Source organism: Chinchilla lanigera, unplaced genomic scaffold (assembly GCF_000276665.1).
Source record: "Chinchilla lanigera isolate Chin_1 unplaced genomic scaffold, ChiLan1.0 scaffold00002, whole genome shotgun sequence".
In the NCBI taxonomy this organism is placed as follows: Eukaryota; Metazoa; Chordata; class Mammalia; order Rodentia; family Chinchillidae; genus Chinchilla; species Chinchilla lanigera.
This window is the reverse complement of record NW_004955403.1, coordinates 36,718,574-36,740,401: the sequence shown is the minus strand read 5'-3', so window position 1 is coordinate 36,740,401 and position 21,828 is coordinate 36,718,574. Positions and strand designations below refer to the sequence as shown.

Sequence of the window (21,828 nt, the reverse complement as noted above, 5' to 3'; positions counted from 1 at the left end):
CTTGTACTCTAGCTAATTTAAAGATAACAATATGCAATTTATTAACCATTATTACCCTCCTATCATCTTATTTTGAAATTCTGGTTTCTGTTTTCTTTCTTTAAAATAAAAAAAAAAAATTTTAGCTAGAGCAAAAAATTAATTAATTAATTAATTAATCTAGGATAAAGCCTAGAAACAATAAAATATTATTAGTACTCATTACTGATTGAAAGAATACCTTCTGATTATATCCTTCTTTATTTTTGTGTGTGTTTTCTGAAATTTTGTGTAATGAAATTACAGTATTATTTAATCAGTAGGGAAACACTTTTAAAAGACTTTGAAATGAAAAGTGATTAAGATTAATCTATTTAAGATAAGAACTCTCCATTGTTGGTGTGCTTTACGCTATTTCAAAAGTCTGAAAAGTAAATATTATAAATACTATGAGTGAAGGAGTATTTAAATTAATAGTCTCTTGATAAGTATGCTGAACAAAGGTCTTTAAGTAACTTCAATTCCAAACAAATAATTTGAATGTTTTGAGAGAACAAGCTGAAGTAAATAATAAAAAAAGTACATAAAAACATTAAATTTATAGTAAATCAATTTGTCACCAGGAAGAAGATAAAATTTATTTCTTTCATTAGAAATAATTTCTCAGCCGGGGATACAGCTCAGCATGCACAAGCGCCTGCCTGGCAAGCACAAAGTCCTGAGTTCAATTCTCGGCACACAAAAAAAATTCAAAAATAAAAGTTACTAAAAGAAATAATTTTTCAGAGAAAAGTATGAAATATATAACAGCACTATATAATGTGAATATGCATTAAGAATAAATAAAGCAACTTAGACTTATACTTCAGAAATAAGAGAAATTTAAAAACTGACTTAGAAAAATTTCTAGTGTAAGACAGTCATGTGAAACATGACACTATCTTTAAAATACTCTACAAACTTTTACTTACTGCATGTTTAAGTGTACACATTTCATAAAGGACACACCCCAGAGCCCAAATGTCACTAGAAAGACAAAAATGAGAAATTTCTTATCATCAGAATACACTTTAAACATTTTTTCATTTAAAGGAAATATAAACAGCAGAGAAATGTCTTAGAAATATATGTGCTTCATAAAGCAGTTCCTTAAATAATTTCAACCATCACTAAACGTGAAAAATAGCTGTCCCAGACTAGAAAAATAATGGTCGCCTAAGCAATTATTTGAAATTTCATTAAAGAAAATATTTTAAAAATACAAAAATTTCATGCACATTCCGGGTATTCTTATCTTGTAAAAGCCAAACTACTTTATTCAATTACTTGCTAAATACCATGATTCTTACAAATATTACAGAAGGAAAATACCATTTCAATTGACATGGAAAAATATAATTCACTAAAATTAAATGTGAAAGAAACCTACAAGAGCAAACTAACCAATGTTTTTTGGTTGGACTTTTCAGTGAGAAAGAAGGACAGGAAATAACAAGCGACTGGAATTCAATAGCAGGATTGCTATTCCCACTCACATACTGTACAATATGCTGGCAACAGCATGGCTTAGTGAGTAGGAATACGGGTTTGGGAACCAGATAGCTAGTTTGGGTACTGCCTCCACCATTTGTCAGGCTGTAGAATTTCAGAAAAGTTAGTCTATCTCTCTCTGAAGTTAGTTTCTTTGTAAAGAAAGCATTCAAACAATGCCTGGCTTTTAGTATGGTTCAGTAAATATTAGCTGTAATTCAACAGAAGTAACTTACAAAAAGAAAAACCAAAGAAAGCACTCCACTTCCATTTAGAGTAATTAATTTAATTTAGAGTAATTCTTCCTATAGTTCCTTCAGCAAGACAATGAGATGCCTTTTATACAATGCCCCTCATCATATTAAAAAATTTTTATAAACATGTTTGCATATATATTTCTGATTTTAAAATATTATTTTCAAGGTTAATAAACAGAGCAAAAATAAATATTTAAAGGAAATAAATAATGAATATAAATAAATAATATTATTTTAAATACCTCTTATTATTGTAAGGTTTGTTTTCACAGATTTCAGGTGACAAGTAGTATGGAGTCCCTATGCAAGTTCGAGCCAGCTCTACAGTACTAGAACAAGAACAAAAAGTTACCGGAGAAGTTTGAGATATTTAAAGATATAATAAATTATCACATACATATCATCGTGGATTGAAGTTTCACTGAAAATTGATCAAAAGAAAGTACAAATTTGGTATGTTACCTATTTAGAACTCTAGCAATTCCAAAATCTCCAAGTTGTACTGTCCCATCCTTGGTCAGAAATATGTTCTATAAAAGACAGAATAAAAGAAAAACCCAGAAATATTATTACAGTCCATTTTCTGAGTCAATGTTATTTTTCACATAAATTAATCTAGTTCAAAATAATTCTGGAATAACTGGATGTCCACATGCAAAAGAAAAAATACAGCTCCCTATCTCACACCATATATAAAACACACTTAAAATGGACTCTAGTCCTAAATATAAGAGCTAAAACTATAAAACTACCAGAAGAAAACAAGAAATTTTCATGCTTCAAAGTAAGCAATGGTTTCTTAGATATGACACCAAAAGTACCAATAAAAAAAAGAAAAAGAAACAGATTTCATCATGACCAAAAACTTTGGTGCATCAAATGACACCATCAAGAAAGTGAACAGGGTCATGAGTTTGATTCCTGGTACCGGAAGAAAAACAAAAAATAAAAATAAAAAAAAAATAAAAAGAAGAATACACATATTTATTGGGGCTGGGGATTTAGCTCAGCGGCAAAAGCACCTGCCTGGCAAGCGCAAGGTCGTGAGTTCGGTTCCCGGTACCGGAGAAAAACCAAAAAAAAAAAAAAAAAGAAAGAAAGTGAATAGACAGAATGGAAGAAAATCTTTATATATCACTGTTATGGTTTGTGTCTGGGTGTCCCCCCAAACCCTCATGTAGTCATGGGGCAGGCTTTTAGAGTTTGATTGAGTATGGGTGTGAGAGCTACACCCACCCTGGGGTGGATAGTTTGCATATGTAAGGGAGAGGAAGAGGCTGCTTGCCTCCATTCCTCCCCTTTCGTGCTTGTTGCTTTTGCTGTGTTCTGCCACCATGAGCTGTAGCCCTCTGCCATGTGCCAGTCTGCCTTGTAACCTGCCAAGTATGGACTGAAACCTCCACAAACTGCCATGTGCCTCTCTGCCTTGTAACCTGCCAAGTATGGACTGAAACCTCCACAAACTTTCCTTCCTTAATTTTGGGCATCAGATATTTTGTCCCAGCAATGAGAGAAAACTAACCAAGACAATCACATGTTTTGAAAAGGGAATTACATGCAAAAAAGAGAATGCCTACAACTCAACAATAAAAAGATAATTCAATTTAAAATTAGGAGCCAGGCATGGTGGTTGTACGTCTGTAATCCCAGCACTAGGGAGACTGAGGCAGGAGAATCACTGCACATTTCAGACCAGCCTGGGCTACAAAGTGAGCTCAAGTCTAGCCTGAACTTCTTAACAAAATCCTGTCTCAAAAAAAAGAAAAAGAAAAAACAACAATCAACTTAAACCGAGGTAAAAGGCACACATTATGCCTTTTCCAGTTAAATAAAATGTCTAGACACAAATCCACAGAGATAGAAAGCAGATTAGTTGTCAAGGGAAGAGAACTGACTTGTGACTGGTAATGGGTATGCAAATCATTAAACTCTACATTTTAAATGGGTAAATTTTATGGTATATAAAGTATATCTCAATAAAAGAAAATATATCTCCAAAAAAATGAGTCTAAAACTATCCCTCAAGACATCCCCCGCAAGAAGAAAAACTGCCTAAAAATCCTATCTTGCTTAAATGTAACAAATTAACCTTTAAAGTTTACAACAATTTACCTATTTTGCACTCATAAAAACAGAATTTCAACCAGGCGTGGTGGTACACCCCTGTAATCCCAGCACTCAAGAGGATGAGGCAGGAGGATCGTCACGAGTTCAAGATCTGCCTGGGCTACAAAGTGAGCCCAAGGCCAACCTAAACTGTATAGCAAGACCCTACCTCAAAAGACCAAAACAAAACAAAACAAGAAAACAGAATTTCAAGGCTCTATCAAACAGCAGAAGCCAGGAGTTTGTGGGGTAAGAGGAATATTAGTCATGACTTGAATCAGAAATGTGCTAAATGCCAAGATGACACGGTGGCCAATATGAATGGAGTAAGATACAGTGCAATAGAACTAGGTTTCAGAGCACTGACGGAGAGCAACGACAGAGTATGGAGCTATCACCACAGTTCCCTTTCTTCCCTTAAAAAGGGATCTAGACAAAAAAAGTACAATAGATATTGTCAAAGGAAAAGAAACTTATCAAAAGAAAAGAACAACTGGGATAGGGAAAAGAAAAAAGAAGGGGAAAAAAAGATATGTTAGCTAAGATAATTGTACTACTATTTTCTACTAGTTTATTGAAAGAAACAGTGCTTATATTGTCTGATCAATTTTGCATGCCTATATCTGGTCATCTGAGCAACTACTTTGAAGATAACAATATGCAATACTATAACCATTGTTAATTTCCTATCATCTTGTTTTGAAATTGTGTATCATCTTTACTGTTTTTCACTCTTTAAAAAGGAAGAGGATCTAGAGGTGGGGGATATAGCCCAGTGGTGGAGCACTTGCTCAGCATGCTAAAGTCCCTAGTTTAGATCTCCCAAAAAGGCGGGTGCTCATTTAGAGGCAAAACGGGGGGGGGGGGGGGGGGGAATTAGTTAATTTGGAGTCAAGAATTAACCTGAAATTGAGGGAGTCACCTAAAATTTGACAGACAAAGACAAAGAGATAAATATGAAAGAACAAAGAAAATACTTGAAGGGATAGATGTAGAAGCTTTAAGCATGTCTAAAAGAAAAGCCAGAACACCACAACGGTGGTGACAAAGCAGTATTTAAAAACATACAGCTAAACAGTTTTTAGAATATTTCCAGAGGAAACACGTATTCCACACCCAAAATGCACAGCATAGTGAATAAAAGCTCAGCCTCACCAATGCACAACACCGTGAAGTTTCAGAAGAAAAGGGACAAAGACAATACCCTAAAAGTTTCCAGAGGAAAAGAACAGGACAAGGAATCATAATAGCTTTAAATTCCTGAATAACAACACCAAGCCAGAAGACAAATGAGCAATATCTTCAAAATTTTTCAGGGAAACAATTTCCTACCTAGAAGTTTATATCAAAATTATCATTAATGAGAGAAAGTGGAATAAAGTCATCTTCAGACATGCAAAAATCTCCAAGAAAAAAATCTATCTTTCACATATTCAACTTATTGCTTTGGTTCATCTCAAGGAAAGAGTAAATCAAGAAAGAGGATAACATGAGCAAGCAGGAGATCTAACAGAAGGCAGATGAAGCATGTTTCTGAGGGCAGAATGAGGACAGAACAATGATGGGAGAAGACAAATAATCACACACTCTCCTTTGGGCTCAAAAATTTGTGGCCCAACCAATATAAGCTCCATGTCCCAACCTGCTTATAAGTTATTTGTGACAGAATAAATATACCTGTGACTTTATGTCTCGATGAAGAATTTTTCTATCATGTACATGTTTCAAGGCCAAACATATCTGTACAAACCAGTCCAAAATCTAGAGAAAGAAATCAGATCTATCATATCTTTTAAAATTTACATTTCACAAGTCTTTCTTTGAACAATAAAAGGATTCAGCAACATTTGAGGTTGAGAAAAACTGAACAGTTAAAAACAATTTCTTTTTATTTCATGGACAGTAACATTCAAACCAAGTGACATACAGAATGTACAGAACACACACTAAATCTAAAATGAGTTTTCCCAAACTGGAACCTGAACTAGGTCCAAAGAAATATGATTTTCTTTGTTGTTGACCATGTTGATTTTATTTCTAACAACAGAGCATAAGACTGGAATTCAAGCAAATATCCCAAAAATCCATCTCGAAGAGTGCTGGGTAAACTTATGCTACATCCACAATGTGGGGTCAATGAGAGGTCCTAGACAACTGGAGAGAGAAAGAAGGGGGTGGAGGAAGGGAGGGAGAGAGGAAGGGAGAGAGAGAGAGAGAGAGAGAGAGAGGGAGGGAGGGAGGGAGAGAGAGAGAGGGAGGGAGGGAAGGAGAGAGAGAGAGGGAGGGAGGGAGAGGGAGGGAGGAAGAGAGGGAGAGAAATTGATGTAGATTTTGGGAATAAGAGGAAAAAATAAGGCTAAGATAAGGTACTTTAGACATTCTTGAAATCAAAATAGATATTAGATTTAATCCAGCTGTCAATACAAGGCTTCCAAAGCTGGAGTTATTTAGAAAAACTACATTTTAGGAAGATATGCTCTGGCAGTATAAGCCCAATAGTATATAAAGTAATTAACCAGTTATATACACACAGGATATTACATTACATACATAACGATATATTATCACAGACTGAAAATGAGATGAATTGAACAAAGGTGGGAGCCAATCCAGATACTGGATGTGATCCCAGACTATTCCAGTAATCACTATCAGCATTTACAGTTAAAAATAAATACATACCTAAGTAATCACACTTTGAATTATTTCTCAATAATGGGTAGGAATCAAGCTCTTAACTCACCTGATCCTCTTGAAACAAAACACCTTTTTGAGCATTTATTCGTTTAAACAGATCTCCTCCTTCACAGTAATCCATCACTATATAGAGAGAGCCATTTTCTAAAAATATAAATATTATATCTCAGTTTTTAAAAGGCATATAAAAAGCACAGCTAAATTAAAGGTACTTAGATGTTTACTAAAAAGCAGTGTTAACAATAAAAACAGAGACACACTCAAAACCAACTGGGGTTCAAAGTCAAGGTATACCATTTAAACAAGTGTACAATGATTTTGGTTACGAGTGTCCTATGATTTTGGTTACAGGCAACACCATCATTAATTCTTTTTCCACCAAGAATATACTACTCTATGTGAGCAGTGTTCACACAACACTTCTAGAATATAGATGAAATGCAAACAGACACACTTGATTTCATTCAATAGAAACACTTCTTTGTCAGAGATGGGTTATCTTAGGTTTTACTTGACCATTAATTTTCAGTTTTGTTTTATTCACTTGAATCTGTTACTAGTTAAATAAATATGATTAATAAAAGCTGTGATGTATTCTGAGGATTCAATAGTGGATAGGATGTAAATACTACCCTCTTGGAGCTTTACTTCATTTATTTTGCTAAAAATTGTATGTAATATATGAATGAACACGAAGACGGGACACTCCTTTATTCATCTTTTATCTCAATCTAGAGAGGAGACTTCCACTCTTCCCCTGGGTAGAAAGGAATGGGAAACACAATTGTTTTTTCCATCTCCTACTTCTTTTCATGTAATGTAGAGTGGCCAGTATCACTACTAACATTTACTGAGTCACTACTTACTAGTGAAAAATCACAACTGGAAAGTTTTTCCACTTCTCACTTCCTACTTCTGCTACAGTCTTATTTTTAGCAATATTTCTTTCTTTGCAGTGGTGTTCTTGTCTGCGGTCCTCATAACCTCTTTTAATACACTGCTTTCAATGTTGTATTAGGACTGGGAACTTAGATAATTAAGTCCATTTAAAAATCTGCATGAGTCTTGGTAACTGACATGGAAAAATATCTAAACATATATGTAGGTTAAGGATTCACAGTAATTTCAGCAACACAGTTATTATGCGAAATGTTTTTAGAACTTCTATTTTCAAACTCATGTTTGAATCTTCATTCTTTTTTAAAATAGACTTAATGGTTGTTATTTTTCCTTCTAGGAAGGAATATAGTTGATTTGGGGAGGAAAACTTATTCAGAATAATAATAATAGTTCAAACAGGTTTTTGACCATTTGACCAAGTGTTCATTTTTCCAACTAACTGAGAAAGAAATTCCAGAGTGTGAATTTGAATAATAGCATTACTGGTTTAAGAGTCTAGCAAAGTAAAACTGAATTTGATAAATAACAGTTTAGCATTTGTTTTTAAAAACAGTTTTATAGTCACACTTTAAAGCATTACATAAGGTTCCTATATTTTCAGCATATAATTTGTAACTACCATCCGATTTAATCATGAAATTAAAAATTCTGTGCCATGGTATATGTGTTCAAATTCCACTCATTTTTACATATGACAAATGAACTTCATGCAAGTTGGCAACACTACTGGTGCTAAAAATTGTGATTGTTTCCTCTGTTTACATAACCTGTTTACTGCTGAATCCCTCAATCAAGAGCGGTTTCTTAGGAAGAGTGCTGTCATTATTTACTCTTAACATAGACAACCTGTGATATGAGGTTTTTAAAGGGATTTATGTGAACTAAGATAATGTAATTTTTTAAGCACCTTTCAAGGGGTAGCAAAATTATGTTTATTTACTAATTCTGATCAGAAAAATAAGTCAGGAAAATTGATGGCATTCATTAGATTTTAACTGAGTGGAGCAGTTCCTTCTAATCCCAACTGTACAGTAAGAGTAAAACACTAACAATGTGTACTCATTTTAAATTGTTATGTATTTTTAAATTGCCAAGAAAAATAAACTGTTTTGTATATTTGAAAAAATAAATAAATGTATATATGTAGAAAACTACAATTGAAAAAACCTGAAAACTATGTGATTATTTATTATATATAAATGTTATCAGTAACACAGCGTAAGAAACAAAAAGCAAAAATTATAGTATATTATCATTTATATATGCTTATTAATACTTAGACTAATTCTTAAATAAACACAAGACAATGGAAACAAAGGTTAATTTCCAAAAAGGGACAGAGGTGTCTCAAAAATAGAAACACGTGACACACTTTTCACTGTTCTGCAAACATCTGAATTCTGTACCATAAATAGGCTATTAAAAAATAAGTAAAACCATCAAAGGATAAGAAAAAAGTGTATGTGAGACAGAAAGACACAAGAGACAGAGACAGAGAGAGAAAGATAAAAGAGGAGAGAGAGGGGACAAGGTAAACAAAGGGATGGAGAAGCAATTCTAGGAGCAAAATATTTGAGCTTTAGTATATCAATTCAGTAACATATTCTGCTATTTAGATACTTATTATTTTTGAGATAAATACTTACTTAAAGTGTAAGGCTAACAGAAAAATCTTTTCTCTGTAAGGAAATACTAATCTATTTTGTATTTCTTCCAAAAGTTTAGCACCATTTGCCAGACACTTTGTACAAGATGCTAGAGATAAAGAAATATAAGACACTACCTTGATCACCAATAGGCTGACACACAAAGACTCTCTAAATAACAAAACAACTACCACGCAGAAACTGCTTAAGGTTGGAGCTAAAGACTACAAAGCCTCAGTGCAGATTAAGAAAATAATCAAGAGTTTAATAGAAAAATAATAATGGGGATATGTTATAATCTGTCAGTAAAATTTGCACTGCAAGTTGACCAGTTCTTTGGGTTTGTTTGTTTGTTTGTTTTGTTTTTTTATTTTTTGAGACAGGGCTCATTACATTGTTCAAGCTAGTCTTGAACTCACTGTGTAGCCTAAGCTGGCCTTGAACTTACAGTAATTCTCCTGCCTCAGCCTCACAAGTGTTAGCATGCACCATTATGCCTCATTACATTTTTTTTTCCAGTTCTGGGGGTCAAATCTAGGGCTTCATGCATTCTAGGCAAGTGCTCTAACTTTAGTTGAGCTGTCATGGCTACTCAATCAATTCAATGTTCAGAATATTTACTTTTCAAGCCAGGTGTGGTGATGCACACCTATAATCCCAGCACTCAGAAGGCCTCAGCCTTCTACTTGTATAGGATTGCAGTGAGTTCGAGACCAGCCTGGGCTACAAAGTAAGCTCAGGGCCAGCCTGAACTGCACAGGGAGGCCCTGTCTCAAAGACAAAAAAAAAAAAGAATATTTACTTTTCTTGGTCATTTTAAATTTGAAAAACAACCAGAAGTTACACAGTGCCAGATTTGGTGAATCAGGTGGGTAAGGACACATCGTATTTTTACCAGCCTGGCTTTTCACTGGATGGCACTTAGCATCAGTATTCACCTTATTTGTGACCACACCTCATAAACACACAACAGGGGACTTCCAGGAGTGATTCAGAAAGTGGCAACAACAATGGGGTTTGTTCTGAGTGACAAGGAGTAGACTGAGGGGAGTTAATGACAATGTGATTTTTACTGTAATACATTTTTAAAATTTAAACATTCACAGCATACTTCAATCATATGATATAGTAGTTCCAAAACAACAATTATAGCTCAAGAAATTGAGAAAACTTTTGATACATCTCAATACTGTAAAAATGAGGCGTAGAGAAACATAGTAATGTGAAAAATACTTTCTCAGTGGTAGCATTGGCAATACTTAAAAGGAGTTTAGTTTAAAAATAGGTTAATTACTAGAAACCTAATAACCTCAATGAATATAAACATTATATGGCATAACATGAGCTAAGATTAATAATATCAACAATAGTGAAAATAGGGATGGAAAAATAAAGGAGGGAGAAGGAAGGAGAAAAGAGAAAGGGAATTTAAAAAAAGAAATAAGCTACAGTATGATCTAAGATGATTGTAAATTGCATGTACTGTAAACATGTACAAATAAAAATAGGTAATTACTATTCTTGCTTTGTCTAACTTTTTATATTTACTATCCTGCTTCTTTTTAAACAATGACTAATAAAACAAACCAGTATTAAACTACATGGAGACAATGTAGTGTCAGTACATTATTAGCCTAGAGCTAAGCTGATCTTTATATGCATATGTATTGAAGCAAAAAATTGTATTTTTTGAAGTATATTCATAAAATAATCCTTACAAGGAAAATATTCGTAAGTTATCAGTGGTTTGTGACTTATTTTAAACTCTTTCAAAATTTATCTGACCTTCAAATGATTCTCTATATTGGACAATATTGGGATGCTTCATGTTTGCCAGTACTGCAACTTCTCTCCTCGATTCTTCCCTTTCTTTGCTGGACATCTTAAACGGGAAGGAAAAAGAATGAGTGAATTAAGACACCAATATAAGAGCTAAAAGTCCTTCAGGGGAAAAGCGATTTAAAAACAAAAGGTAGTAGTACAGTCTAATCAACAAAATACAGCAAGAAGTTTTAAAAAAATGAGGAAATCTATAAGTGAAAACATTTTAAGACATCCAAACTAAATTAAGTTACAAGACAGTAGATATATTTTTCTAACCATGAAACCATAAGCATATATCACAAGAGATCTGAAAAGCTATACAGACTATTCTGAAATCAGCAGTACCTTTTGGGATTAAAGCAGATTTTCACTTCTGTTATACACTGTTATGTTTTTCAAGTCCTTTAACAATAAGCCCCAATGTCGCCAAATTACCCAGTTTCCTTGAAAATAAAACCTAGCCAGAAAATAAGTTCTAGCATGATTTTAAAAGAGATATTCCCTGAGCCCAAGGCTCATTTTCAAGTCTTATTTTTGGGGAAACTTGGTATTGTTTGTGTAACCAAACTAAAAATAATACTTACTCTTGAGATGTTAATTTCCTTGATAACATACTGCCTGCCATCCTCTGTAGACTGAACAAGAATAGCCTTTCCAAATGAACCTTCTCCAATCTTTTGTAGTCTAACATACTTCTCCATGCTTCCTTTTCTAAGGCATTTTTGTAAGTATGCTACATGTAAGAAAAAAAGTGACAGTTAAAGGACTTATAGCGAGTCTTCCATAACAATAATGATATTTAATTCAAATATCATGTCAAGTATTGATTAAGCTCACTAGTAGCTTTGGCAACAGCAATTTCAAGCGACTGGTAATTTCATGAGACATCAGAGTATAATATATTTGGTAGGGAAAGCTTTTTAAAAATGAAGAAATAAAGAAAAAAAATCATAAAAGCAGTAATTAACACAGCCTACTGGCAAGATCACTCAATGTGGACATACATGAATTCACTGTTAATCTGAAACTAATCAACATTTACTTTACCCAATTTAATCTTTCTATTTCCATGCACAGTTAACAAGTTTCCAATGTATGATTCCTTTCTACAACATGAGCTGTCAGGAAACTGTTTCAAAATTTCTGTGACAGCTTACCATATTTCTCATTGTAAATTTAAAAACTAATGTTCTTATTTCATCCATCAATACTAAATGTGTTTTACTTTGCTTCTAAAAAAGAAAAAGTCAATCTCCTTAAATGACAAAATACATGTTCTGGACCTGCAAAACTAAAGGCCTGTGGCAAAATCAATGAGATAATTATGCTTTATGAAATTTTATGGGAAAGTGCTTTCCTCTACCTTAGAAAACATAACAATATCTCAAAATTTCTACAGGAAACCAGAATGCTTTTAGCAACTATCAGAAAAACAAACAAACAAATTATCATAGCACTAAAGCATCATCCGTGAGTTAAAAAGGAAAAGTCATTCCAAACATATTAAGCCCAAGTTGCATCAACTGGCAGAAGAGAAAGGCTATCTGGGAACAGGACAAAATTTAATAATTTCTCTAGTACTTGAAAGCTCAATATATTACATTTCCATGCTATTTAGAAAAAAAAAAAGACATGATAAACTCTTCCTAGGAAACTAAATTTCATAAAATAAATTACATTAAATAATAACTGCAGAATGAGATTATTTCATAATCCTCATTATCCTGTGATTTTCTGCCAATGGAGGAAAAACAAAATTAGTCAATTTGGTCCTTCCTGAAAATATAGTTGCCAATTCCTTTCTAGGGATTACAGTAACAAGATGGTAGCTCTGAGAGTCTCTAGTATTGCACTGTACTGCCTACCACACTGCTGAGCATTATGGTTCTGATTAAGTAAAACAGAAGAGAAACTACTGCTCCTGGTATTGAAGAAAGATGACTCCAACTGCCATCAAATAATGTGAAGCCAGACACCTGCGAACAATGGAAGTCTTGCAGCAGATGAGTTTCAACACCTGACAAGCCCCCCTTTTTGCATAAGTGTATATGACAGGAAGTAAAAGAGAAAATATGAAAAAATAACAGGTTACTTTCAGGGTTTGTTAACACACTTAACTGAGCTCATTATTTCATAGCTGTGGGACTTCTCAAATGAATTATAATACTAGAAAAAAATCAAACCAAATGAAATAAGCAATAATAGCCACATTTAAAACCATTATAATATGTGAGGTAAGAAACCTGATCTGATTTGATTACAATAAACTAAATTATAAAAGTTGGTAAATTTTTCCAACATCAAATGAAAAAATCACAATACCAACTTGACTCTACAGTACTCTTAAGGTCTCTAACAATTACGAGAGTATCAACTTAATCCCTGCAATACATATCTGATATTCAGGATGCTGAAAAATCACAAAATCAGAGGTTTACATATTGGAGATTTCCAAAGAAATGATATAACAAAGTGATGAATTCAGAATCAAAAAAAGAAACCAGTTACATAATCAAAAGCTAACCCTCAATTTGTCTAAGCTTCAATTTCTATAGCTAAGAACACTAAAATTTAAACATAATGAAATCTTAAGACCATTATCAACAGTCTATAACTCAAAAAGAAAAAAGTAAGCAGATTAGAAAATCAGAAGCTTCAGCATTAAAACTGCACTATAGGCACAAAGAGTAGGAATGACAGAGAAACATGGCAAAATCCTCCTAAACAGTCAAACATGTAACTTGTCTCCTTTGCAGCTTCCAGTCAGGTTAACTGCCTCTTTCTATCGAGACAGAATGCTGGCAACACCAAGCAGAGGAGAGAATGGAAACACTGAATATGACTTGGAAGTTTAAGCAAAAGTTCACGTAAGAAATGGTGAGACTCCATTCTGATCACGATGGTACAGTTAATACCAACAACTTCACCCTTCAAAACAATTTAAAACCTAAGTAAATATATATAATAACAGGAATTGAGGGACTATAATGGTGAGAACATATGAGTAGGTCCTATATTCACCCCAGCCTTTTCTCTGAAAACATTTTCTAAACTGTGTCACAGTACAATGGAGCTCAAGCATAAAGTAGCAGTTTTGGGGCTGAGGAAAGAAAGAATTCATTGTTTAGGTCTACCAGGTCCTGAAGAGGAGGAAAAAGAATACAAGGAGCCCAAAAATCTGCAAATAAATTCCATTCCTGTCAGCCCATTTCTAAGCTATGCATGCAGGGGAAACACTAAAACAGACTAGTTCTAACAAGCCCGGATAGTAACCACTGATACAATCAATGTTATAAACCAATACTCCATCAACCTGACAAAGCAAAACTAACAGCTTTCATAAGATACATGATAAAGAGCTTCTATGGCTTCTCAAATACATCAAGCATCCAATCAAAAATTATGAGGCACCTAAAAAGATAGTAAGAAGATTCACAAAAAACTGAAATATGAAGTCATCAGATGGGACTCTAGCCATGGTAAGTACATATTAGAAAAAAGAGGAAAATGTGGATAAAAGGCATATTTTTAAAAGATGAAGAATTTTAACAAAGAATTGAAATTTATGTGTAAAAGTTAAGTGGACATTCTAGAACTAAAATAGAAAAATATCTGAAATTAAGAAATTATTCACAGTCAAACATGGTGGCTCATTCCTATAATCCCAGCACTTGGCAGGCTGAGGCAGGAGGATGTTTGTGAGTTCAAGACCAGCCTGGCTACAAAGTGAGCTCAAGGCTAGCCTACATAGTGAGACCCTGTCTCAAAAAGACAAAAAAAAAACAAAAAAAACCTTATTCATAGATAGTATAGAAAATAGGACACAGTAAAAGATAATATTAGTAACTAAGAAAATCAGCCAAAAAAAAATGTTCAACAAAAGAACCAAGGACGGAAAAAACATACAAAGGAAAAGAAACAGAAATGTAAAGATTTTAATTCTTAATCTCTAAATTTAACACTACCCTAATAAAAACATAAGCATTGGAGATGGGTGAGATTAGACAAGCCAACTTGAAAACTTACACAAAAAAAGCACAGTGAGATACAATGGGGCATGCCTGTAATTTCAGCACTGGGACACCTACAGCAGGAGGATCACATGTTTGAAGCAACATGAGCTAGGTAGTGAGTTCAGGCCAGTATGCACTACATAGTGAGACCCTACATCTCCAAAAATTAGTTAAGAAAAAGAAAGAACAAAGGAGCCAAGAAATATTGAAAAAAGGCAATAAAAGCAAATTTGTTCTAGATGACAGCAAAATGTATTATAACTCTACAATAATTATGATATAAACAATCATATCATAGAGTCCAGAAATCAAAAAATTTTTAAAACTTGGTAAATAATCAGGGTGACATTGCAGATTAGTAGAGAAAAGACAGATTTTGAAATGAATACTTCAAAGAAAACAGATAGCCATGAGGGATGAAGCTAGACATACTTCCTCATGAATCTCAACCTAAATTCTAGTTGATGAAATATTCAAATGCAAAAAAATAAAACCACAGCAGTAATAAAATAAAACATAGGAGAATGATTTTTATAATCATAAAATGGGCAACTTCAATATGCCACAAAGTAAAAGAACCTTGAGGCATTAATATGACTACACAAAAATTCCACCTAGTATAAATTAGTATGTCAAACTCAAATGACAATTCAAAAAATATTTTTCCCTCACATCCTCAAAGGCTCATTTTTTTAATGAAAATACATTTACAGGAAAAAAAAATCCAACAAAAAAATGAGCAAAGAATATAAAGTTCAAAGTTAACAAGCTGGGCATGAAGGCTTATACCTATAATCCCAGCATTCTGAGAGCCAGAGGCCAGAGAATTGCAAGTTTGAGCACAAACTGCCCAACTGTGTAACTTATATAAAAAGTTTTTAAAAAGCCAGGCATGGTGGTAGATGTCTGTACTCCCAGCACTCGGGAGGTTGAGGCAGGAGGATCCCTGAAAGTGCGAGTCCAGCCTGGGCTACAAAGTGAATCGAAGGCCAACCTGAACTACAGAGTGAAAGCCTGTCTCAAAAAACAAAACAAAACAAAACAAAACAAAACAAAAAAGGAAGGGGATATAGCTCAGTGCTAAGGTTCTGGTTCAATCCCCAGTACCACAAGAAAAAAAACAAACTGACAAAAAGGAATGCAAATGATGTTAAAATGTGCAAAGGTATCCCATCTCCTACAAAAAGAAACAGAATTTTTTCAGTGGAATAGGTGACTTTTATGTTACATATATATTATACTATAATAAGAAAACAGTATAAGAGATAGCATTTTCAATTCTCAGAATGGCAAAATTCAGAAACTTCCTTATTGTACTGTTTTGGAGGAGTATATAAAGAAACAATATGGTGGCAGTTTAAACCGCCTCTAATACTAAATAAAATAATTTAGTGATATCTAACACAACACACACACTTTGATCCAGTGATTCCATTTCTAGGAATTAACTTTATAACTATTTCCAAATGTAGCTGGGCATGGTGGCAAATGCCTGTAATCCTAGCACTCTGGGAGGATGAGGAAGGAGGATCCCAAATCTGAGCAACTTAGTAAAGGCCTGTCTCAAAATAAAAAATTTTAAAAGGGGTGGGGAAAAAAATAAAAAGGACTGGAGTCGTAGCTCAGTGCTAAGGCTCTAAGTTCAGTTCCCAGTCCTCTCCCCAAAACAAATCAAAACAAAAAGCCACAAATGTATTGGAAATGATAGGTGTACAAAATAATCCTCTGCAGTACTATTTCTAATGGCAAAATTTAAATATCCATAAAAAATAAAAGAAACATTTATATTGGAATGGAGTAATTTCTTAGTGTTAGATTTTTTTTAAAGGATTAAAATAATAAATGTGATTAAAATATATTAATAAACAATAAAATATTAAAATAATAAATTAAAATAATAAATAATAAATATACCACATTTAAGGACAACAGTCCTCCCTTACTCAGGTTTTAAGACTCCCAAAGAATGCCAGATCCCATGCATATTATATTTTCTCCTATACATAAGTACCTATGATAAAGTTTAATTTATAAATTTGGCACAGTATGACATTAACAATAATAAAGTAGAATGACTATAATAACATACTGTCATAAAAGTAATGTGATCTCTCTAAAGATATCTAGTGTACTATTACATTTTAAAAGAAGCACTTCACAGCTATTCTTTCACATATCCAAATTGCCAGTAAGTAAAATAAGGATTACCTGAACACTGCTATAATGTGACAGTCAAATGACAACCTATAGGGCTACTAAGTGACAGGAAGGTAGATTATTTGGAGTGTGCATGAGCTGCACATAGAGATGATTCATGTCCCAGGCAAAATAACCTGATTTCATCATGTCATTCAGAATGGCATGTAATTTAAAATTTCCGAATTGTTAATATCGAAAATTTTCCACTTAATATTTTGAACCACAGTTGCTTATGGATAACTGATACTCTAGATAAGGGAAATGACTACCATTATTTGTATAATAAAAGGAAAAACATATGTACCTCTATTTATATTTACTTAGATGCGCATATATTTGTACATATATACACACACAATCACATCTGTAAATACAGTGGTACTTGGGGTCATGAATGCTTTCGTTTGCAAACAATTTATTTTGCAAACAGAAGTGTCTGGAAAAATTTTGTTTTTGTTTGCAAACTGCATCAGGTGCTAAATACGACTGCAGCCATGTTTCCTGCACAAACACAAATGTGGCCACCTTTTCCAGGATTGTGGAACAAATTAAGTTCATGAACCAAGGTATCTCTATAATATCTCTGCAAGGATACACAATAAACTGGTGATACTGATTGCCTCTCAGGAAGGAAAATCAGTAGCAGAGAGGAAGTTTTTTTCTGTATCTTGGACTTTTTAATTTTGAAGCATATAAATATACTACATATTCAAACACACTACCACACCACAATAGCCTGGTGTGGTGGCACACGCCTATATTCCCAGCACTTGGGAAGCTGAGGCAGGAGGATAGCAGCCAGTAAAAGCCCAGCTGGACTACATCGTGAGTTCAAGGCCAGGCTGAAGTACATAGCAAGACCTTGTCTCAAAAAAAAACTTTAATAAAATTAAAATAAAAAAATAATTAAAATGCTGATAAAAGTATGAGGAACACTAGCTAAATCAATTTACTCTATTTAAATCCTCGAACAGTTTTCCATTTCCAAACTGTCCACCTTGACATTTAAAGTTTTCCTATGGCAACGAGCTTCTTTTCAAGTATGAATTATGTTCCAGAAAAATACTATCTCAGCCTCTAGTCAAATTAGATATCTTTCCTCCGGTTTTTCTAACCATTTCTTTAAAGTCACAAGTAAGCAGTGTTTGATATAATAAAATTATACCACACATGAAACATGTTAAGAGTATATGAATGAAAAGCTGTACCCTCCTATATCTGGAACACATGCTGATAGGCATTCAACCCTCATTAGCTGTTCTAGATATGTGATGGAAAGGTTGTCCCAAAACACTAGTCAAGGAATGGTAACAGAAGAAGTTTTTTGGTACTACCTACACTTTTGCATACAATTCTCCCAAAACAATAAATACCAATTTCAATTGTGAGAGAGGGTCAATTTATCTTCTTTATTTGTAGTTACTCAAAAGAGTAGAAAACAAAAATGGGATCACTTGGGTTTTTTTCTCTGTAAGTCTATTCAAACAACATTCAAGAGGTTCTGTAATGGAAACTATCAACATGCAAATAAAGACTTTATATTCATGAAAAGGTGTCATGTTCATGACTTGGACTAGAAGGCAGAAGATTAGACAGAGGAAAATTTACTTGGAATACAATGTCAATGTATTATTAACATGACCTCAAAAGAACTGCTGGGAGCAAGTTCCATAACCTTTACTAAATATCTGACAGTGACTTTTACTGTGCAGAAACCTGTTTTCCCACAAAATAGAACAGGCAATTTTAAATGAAATCAATCCGCAGATCCTCTAACACCAGACAAATCTAAGCCAGGAACAAAGAACCACTTCTTTTCATATTTGGCTCATCTCCATTTATCTCTACAATTTGCTGCATCATAAGAAAAGGCCATTATTAACTTAGATTGGATACTACTTTTAATCCTTCATAAATATTTCTGATAGAATTTGCCCTGGCAGTGAAAGAAATGATTTTCTTCTTGGAGCAAATTTTATTAAATAACTTATTTTTTAAAAGCCTGTATAAAAGGGTTATTGGGAGCAGGAGGATACCCCGGTGATAGAGCATTTGTCTTGCATGCATGCAGCTCTGAGTTCAATCCTCAGCACCACTACCACCCTCAAAAAGGAAAAAAAGTTATGATGAATTCTTAAAGTACAATTTTTACTACCTTACATATGAAAACCGTCAAATCAGGAAAACACAGGCATAAGATTCCAGGATAACCCATTCATTTTTTTCTTAATCAAAATACACGAAACACCTAAACACGTTATGCTTATCCATGCGAATATTTCTATTATTATTTTAATTCGTTTCTCTAGTTTTTAAAAGTGCCCAAGGATTGCTTTGAAATATATACAGTTCTTCAGACAACGTTTTAGTGAGATGAAAGTATTTTCTATACACTTGAGCTGAGTATCCATGCAATCTCTATAGAAACAAATCTAAACAGGTCTCTTTTCCAGTATGATTTTACTATTTTGCATGTCATTGCTTCCCCAGCGTAACTCACCTCAGTGACACAGGACGTTAGCAGGAATAACGGTGATGACCAATAAGCATCGGTCTAGATGTGGCAGTCTTCCTGGGGGACTTGAATAGGCAGAGGCACCACCCTACATTTTGAAAGACAAACCAAGTCGTTCTAAACAGCAGCAGCTCACAGCCCAGAAAGGGAGCAATGACTCCCACCCCTGCCACCCGTCTCTAGAGAACACCCCAGGCTGGACTCCGTCCTGCGGCGCACAGCACGCGGAGGACAAACCCACGCAGCCCGGAGGAAGCAAACTGGCTTCTGGAACCCCTTGGAAACCGCGGGGGCGGCAGGGGGGGTGCCTCGGTTACCGCCTGCCCACCCGCACAGCGGTCGTCCCTAGTGGCCTTGGGGTTGCGACCGGCAGCATTTGGGAGTGGGAGACTACCTGAGTGCCACTTCCTCCTGCCTCGCAACACTGGCTTTAGAATCCGGGACAGGGGAACAACTGTTCACGACTTCAGAATAGGGACAGCACGCCCTAGCGCCCCGAACCCTGGGGCGGGTGCAGATGAAGGGGGAGCGGCCGGCGCGGCCCCGGCGCGCATATGTGACGTCAGCGCGCGGCGGCGGTGGGCGGGAGCGGCGGCTGGAGCGGGACACCTGGAAGGAGGGCGGAAGGAGTGAAAAAAGATGCAAAGGACAGAGTAAGGCAGAGATGACGGGGGAGAATTCATCAGTAGAAGCTAACTTGGAGTAAAGCACATTATAACATTGTCTTGTACATATGACACAAAGAAAAGGACTTCTTTTAAACCTTGAGATCTGACTACTTCACGATACCACGTTTTAAGAAGTAATTTTGTTTTAAAAAGCAAGCCTTTTCCAAATACATTTTGGATGAATAGAGCAAGGAAGTATTTTTAAGACCTGATGTTTTAAAAAACAAAGATATATAGTAATCTGGTTTTTCTATGCCTTTACAACGACTGAGTGTAAATTGTATGTTGAAAGGTTTGCCAATGTGTATACAGTATTCTTTTAAGTACTTTCACGGTAGGATTTGCAAAGATACGTAGATTCCCCTGAAATGAGACACTCGTGCTACCCGGAGTAGAACTACTACTAGGTTACTACGCTATTAGGTTGCCTTACATAGAGTAACCTCAAGGTACTGGCCAGTTCAAATCTGAAGCTGAAGGAGAACAGTAACTTATAGTATATCTTGGTTGTCCTCTAGCATCGTGTCTGTTTTTTCACGTGGGTGAAAAGAACCAGACATTACCAAAAACAAATGATTCAAAAGTCGAATAATTCAATAATTAAGAGTTTTGCTTCAAAGAAATCCACCTCCTTGTCCCCTAACCCTTGCCCCATCTCACTCTCCCTCCCTCCCTGCTTCTATCTCTGTCTCTTTCTTTCTTTCATACACACACACACACACACACACACACACACGCACACGCACGGCCTTCTCTGGGTTCTCATGTCAGTCTCATTTAGTGGTGTTTAGAAGTACCTTATGCCTAGGGTGAAATTGGAAGTGTTTTGCTTCTTTGCCAGAAGATGGCACTGCAAGTCACCCAAAATGGCACTATGGAGAAAACTGCCTTGGTTTATCTCTTCGGTCTCCACGCAGCTACTGAAGAGTTATTCTCAGTATTCCTTTCACTTCTAGGCTAACCTCCCGAGATCCCTCCCACTCCCAGTTAGAAGGAATTTTGGTATCTGAATATACAATAACTCTAGTTCTGCCCACATCCATTTGTACAGAACAGTGTTATGAAAACGTTGCGAATTGCTAATCTAATCAAATTCTTTTTGCTGCTTACAAGGGGAATGACTATTCAGATATGTCCTCAGATAATAATTCTTTAGAATCCTATTATAAACTGTTGATGGGAATATAAACAGCTGCAGTCTGTGTAGAAAATATGTTAGCAATATGCATATCTTTTGACTCAGCAGTTTCAATTCTAGGACCAGCAGATGTATACACAAGGATAACTATTATTGTTCATAACTAGGAAAAACTAGAAACAATGTAAATGTCTAACAATAAGGCATTGATTAAATAAATTACAATATATTCAAATAATTTAACTCTAAAGCTATGACAGAGGGTGAGCAGTATCTATTTTTACTGACACAGAAAAATGTGCTTGGTATATTGTTGAGTAAAGCAGGTTACTCTACCAAAGTTTAGAGAATTACCT

The 21,828-nt window shown here is 34.8% G+C and overlaps 1 protein-coding gene across 1 annotated transcript in view; it reads right to left on the bottom strand.

The window, feature by feature from the left end:
* Nek1 (NIMA-related kinase 1) overlaps positions 1–21,828 on the bottom strand; it is a gene marked incomplete in the record, with an annotated part of 168,654 nt that overhangs the window by 138,500 nt on the left and 8,326 nt on the right. The window contains 9 exon segments of the mRNA XM_013513368.1: positions 951–1,005; positions 2,009–2,095; positions 2,229–2,296; positions 5,550–5,633; positions 6,616–6,713; positions 10,901–10,997; positions 11,524–11,672; positions 19,652–19,754; positions 20,061–20,209. Coding sequence (XP_013368822.1) covers positions 951–1,005; positions 2,009–2,095; positions 2,229–2,296; positions 5,550–5,633; positions 6,616–6,713; positions 10,901–10,997; positions 11,524–11,640 — 606 coding nt within the window.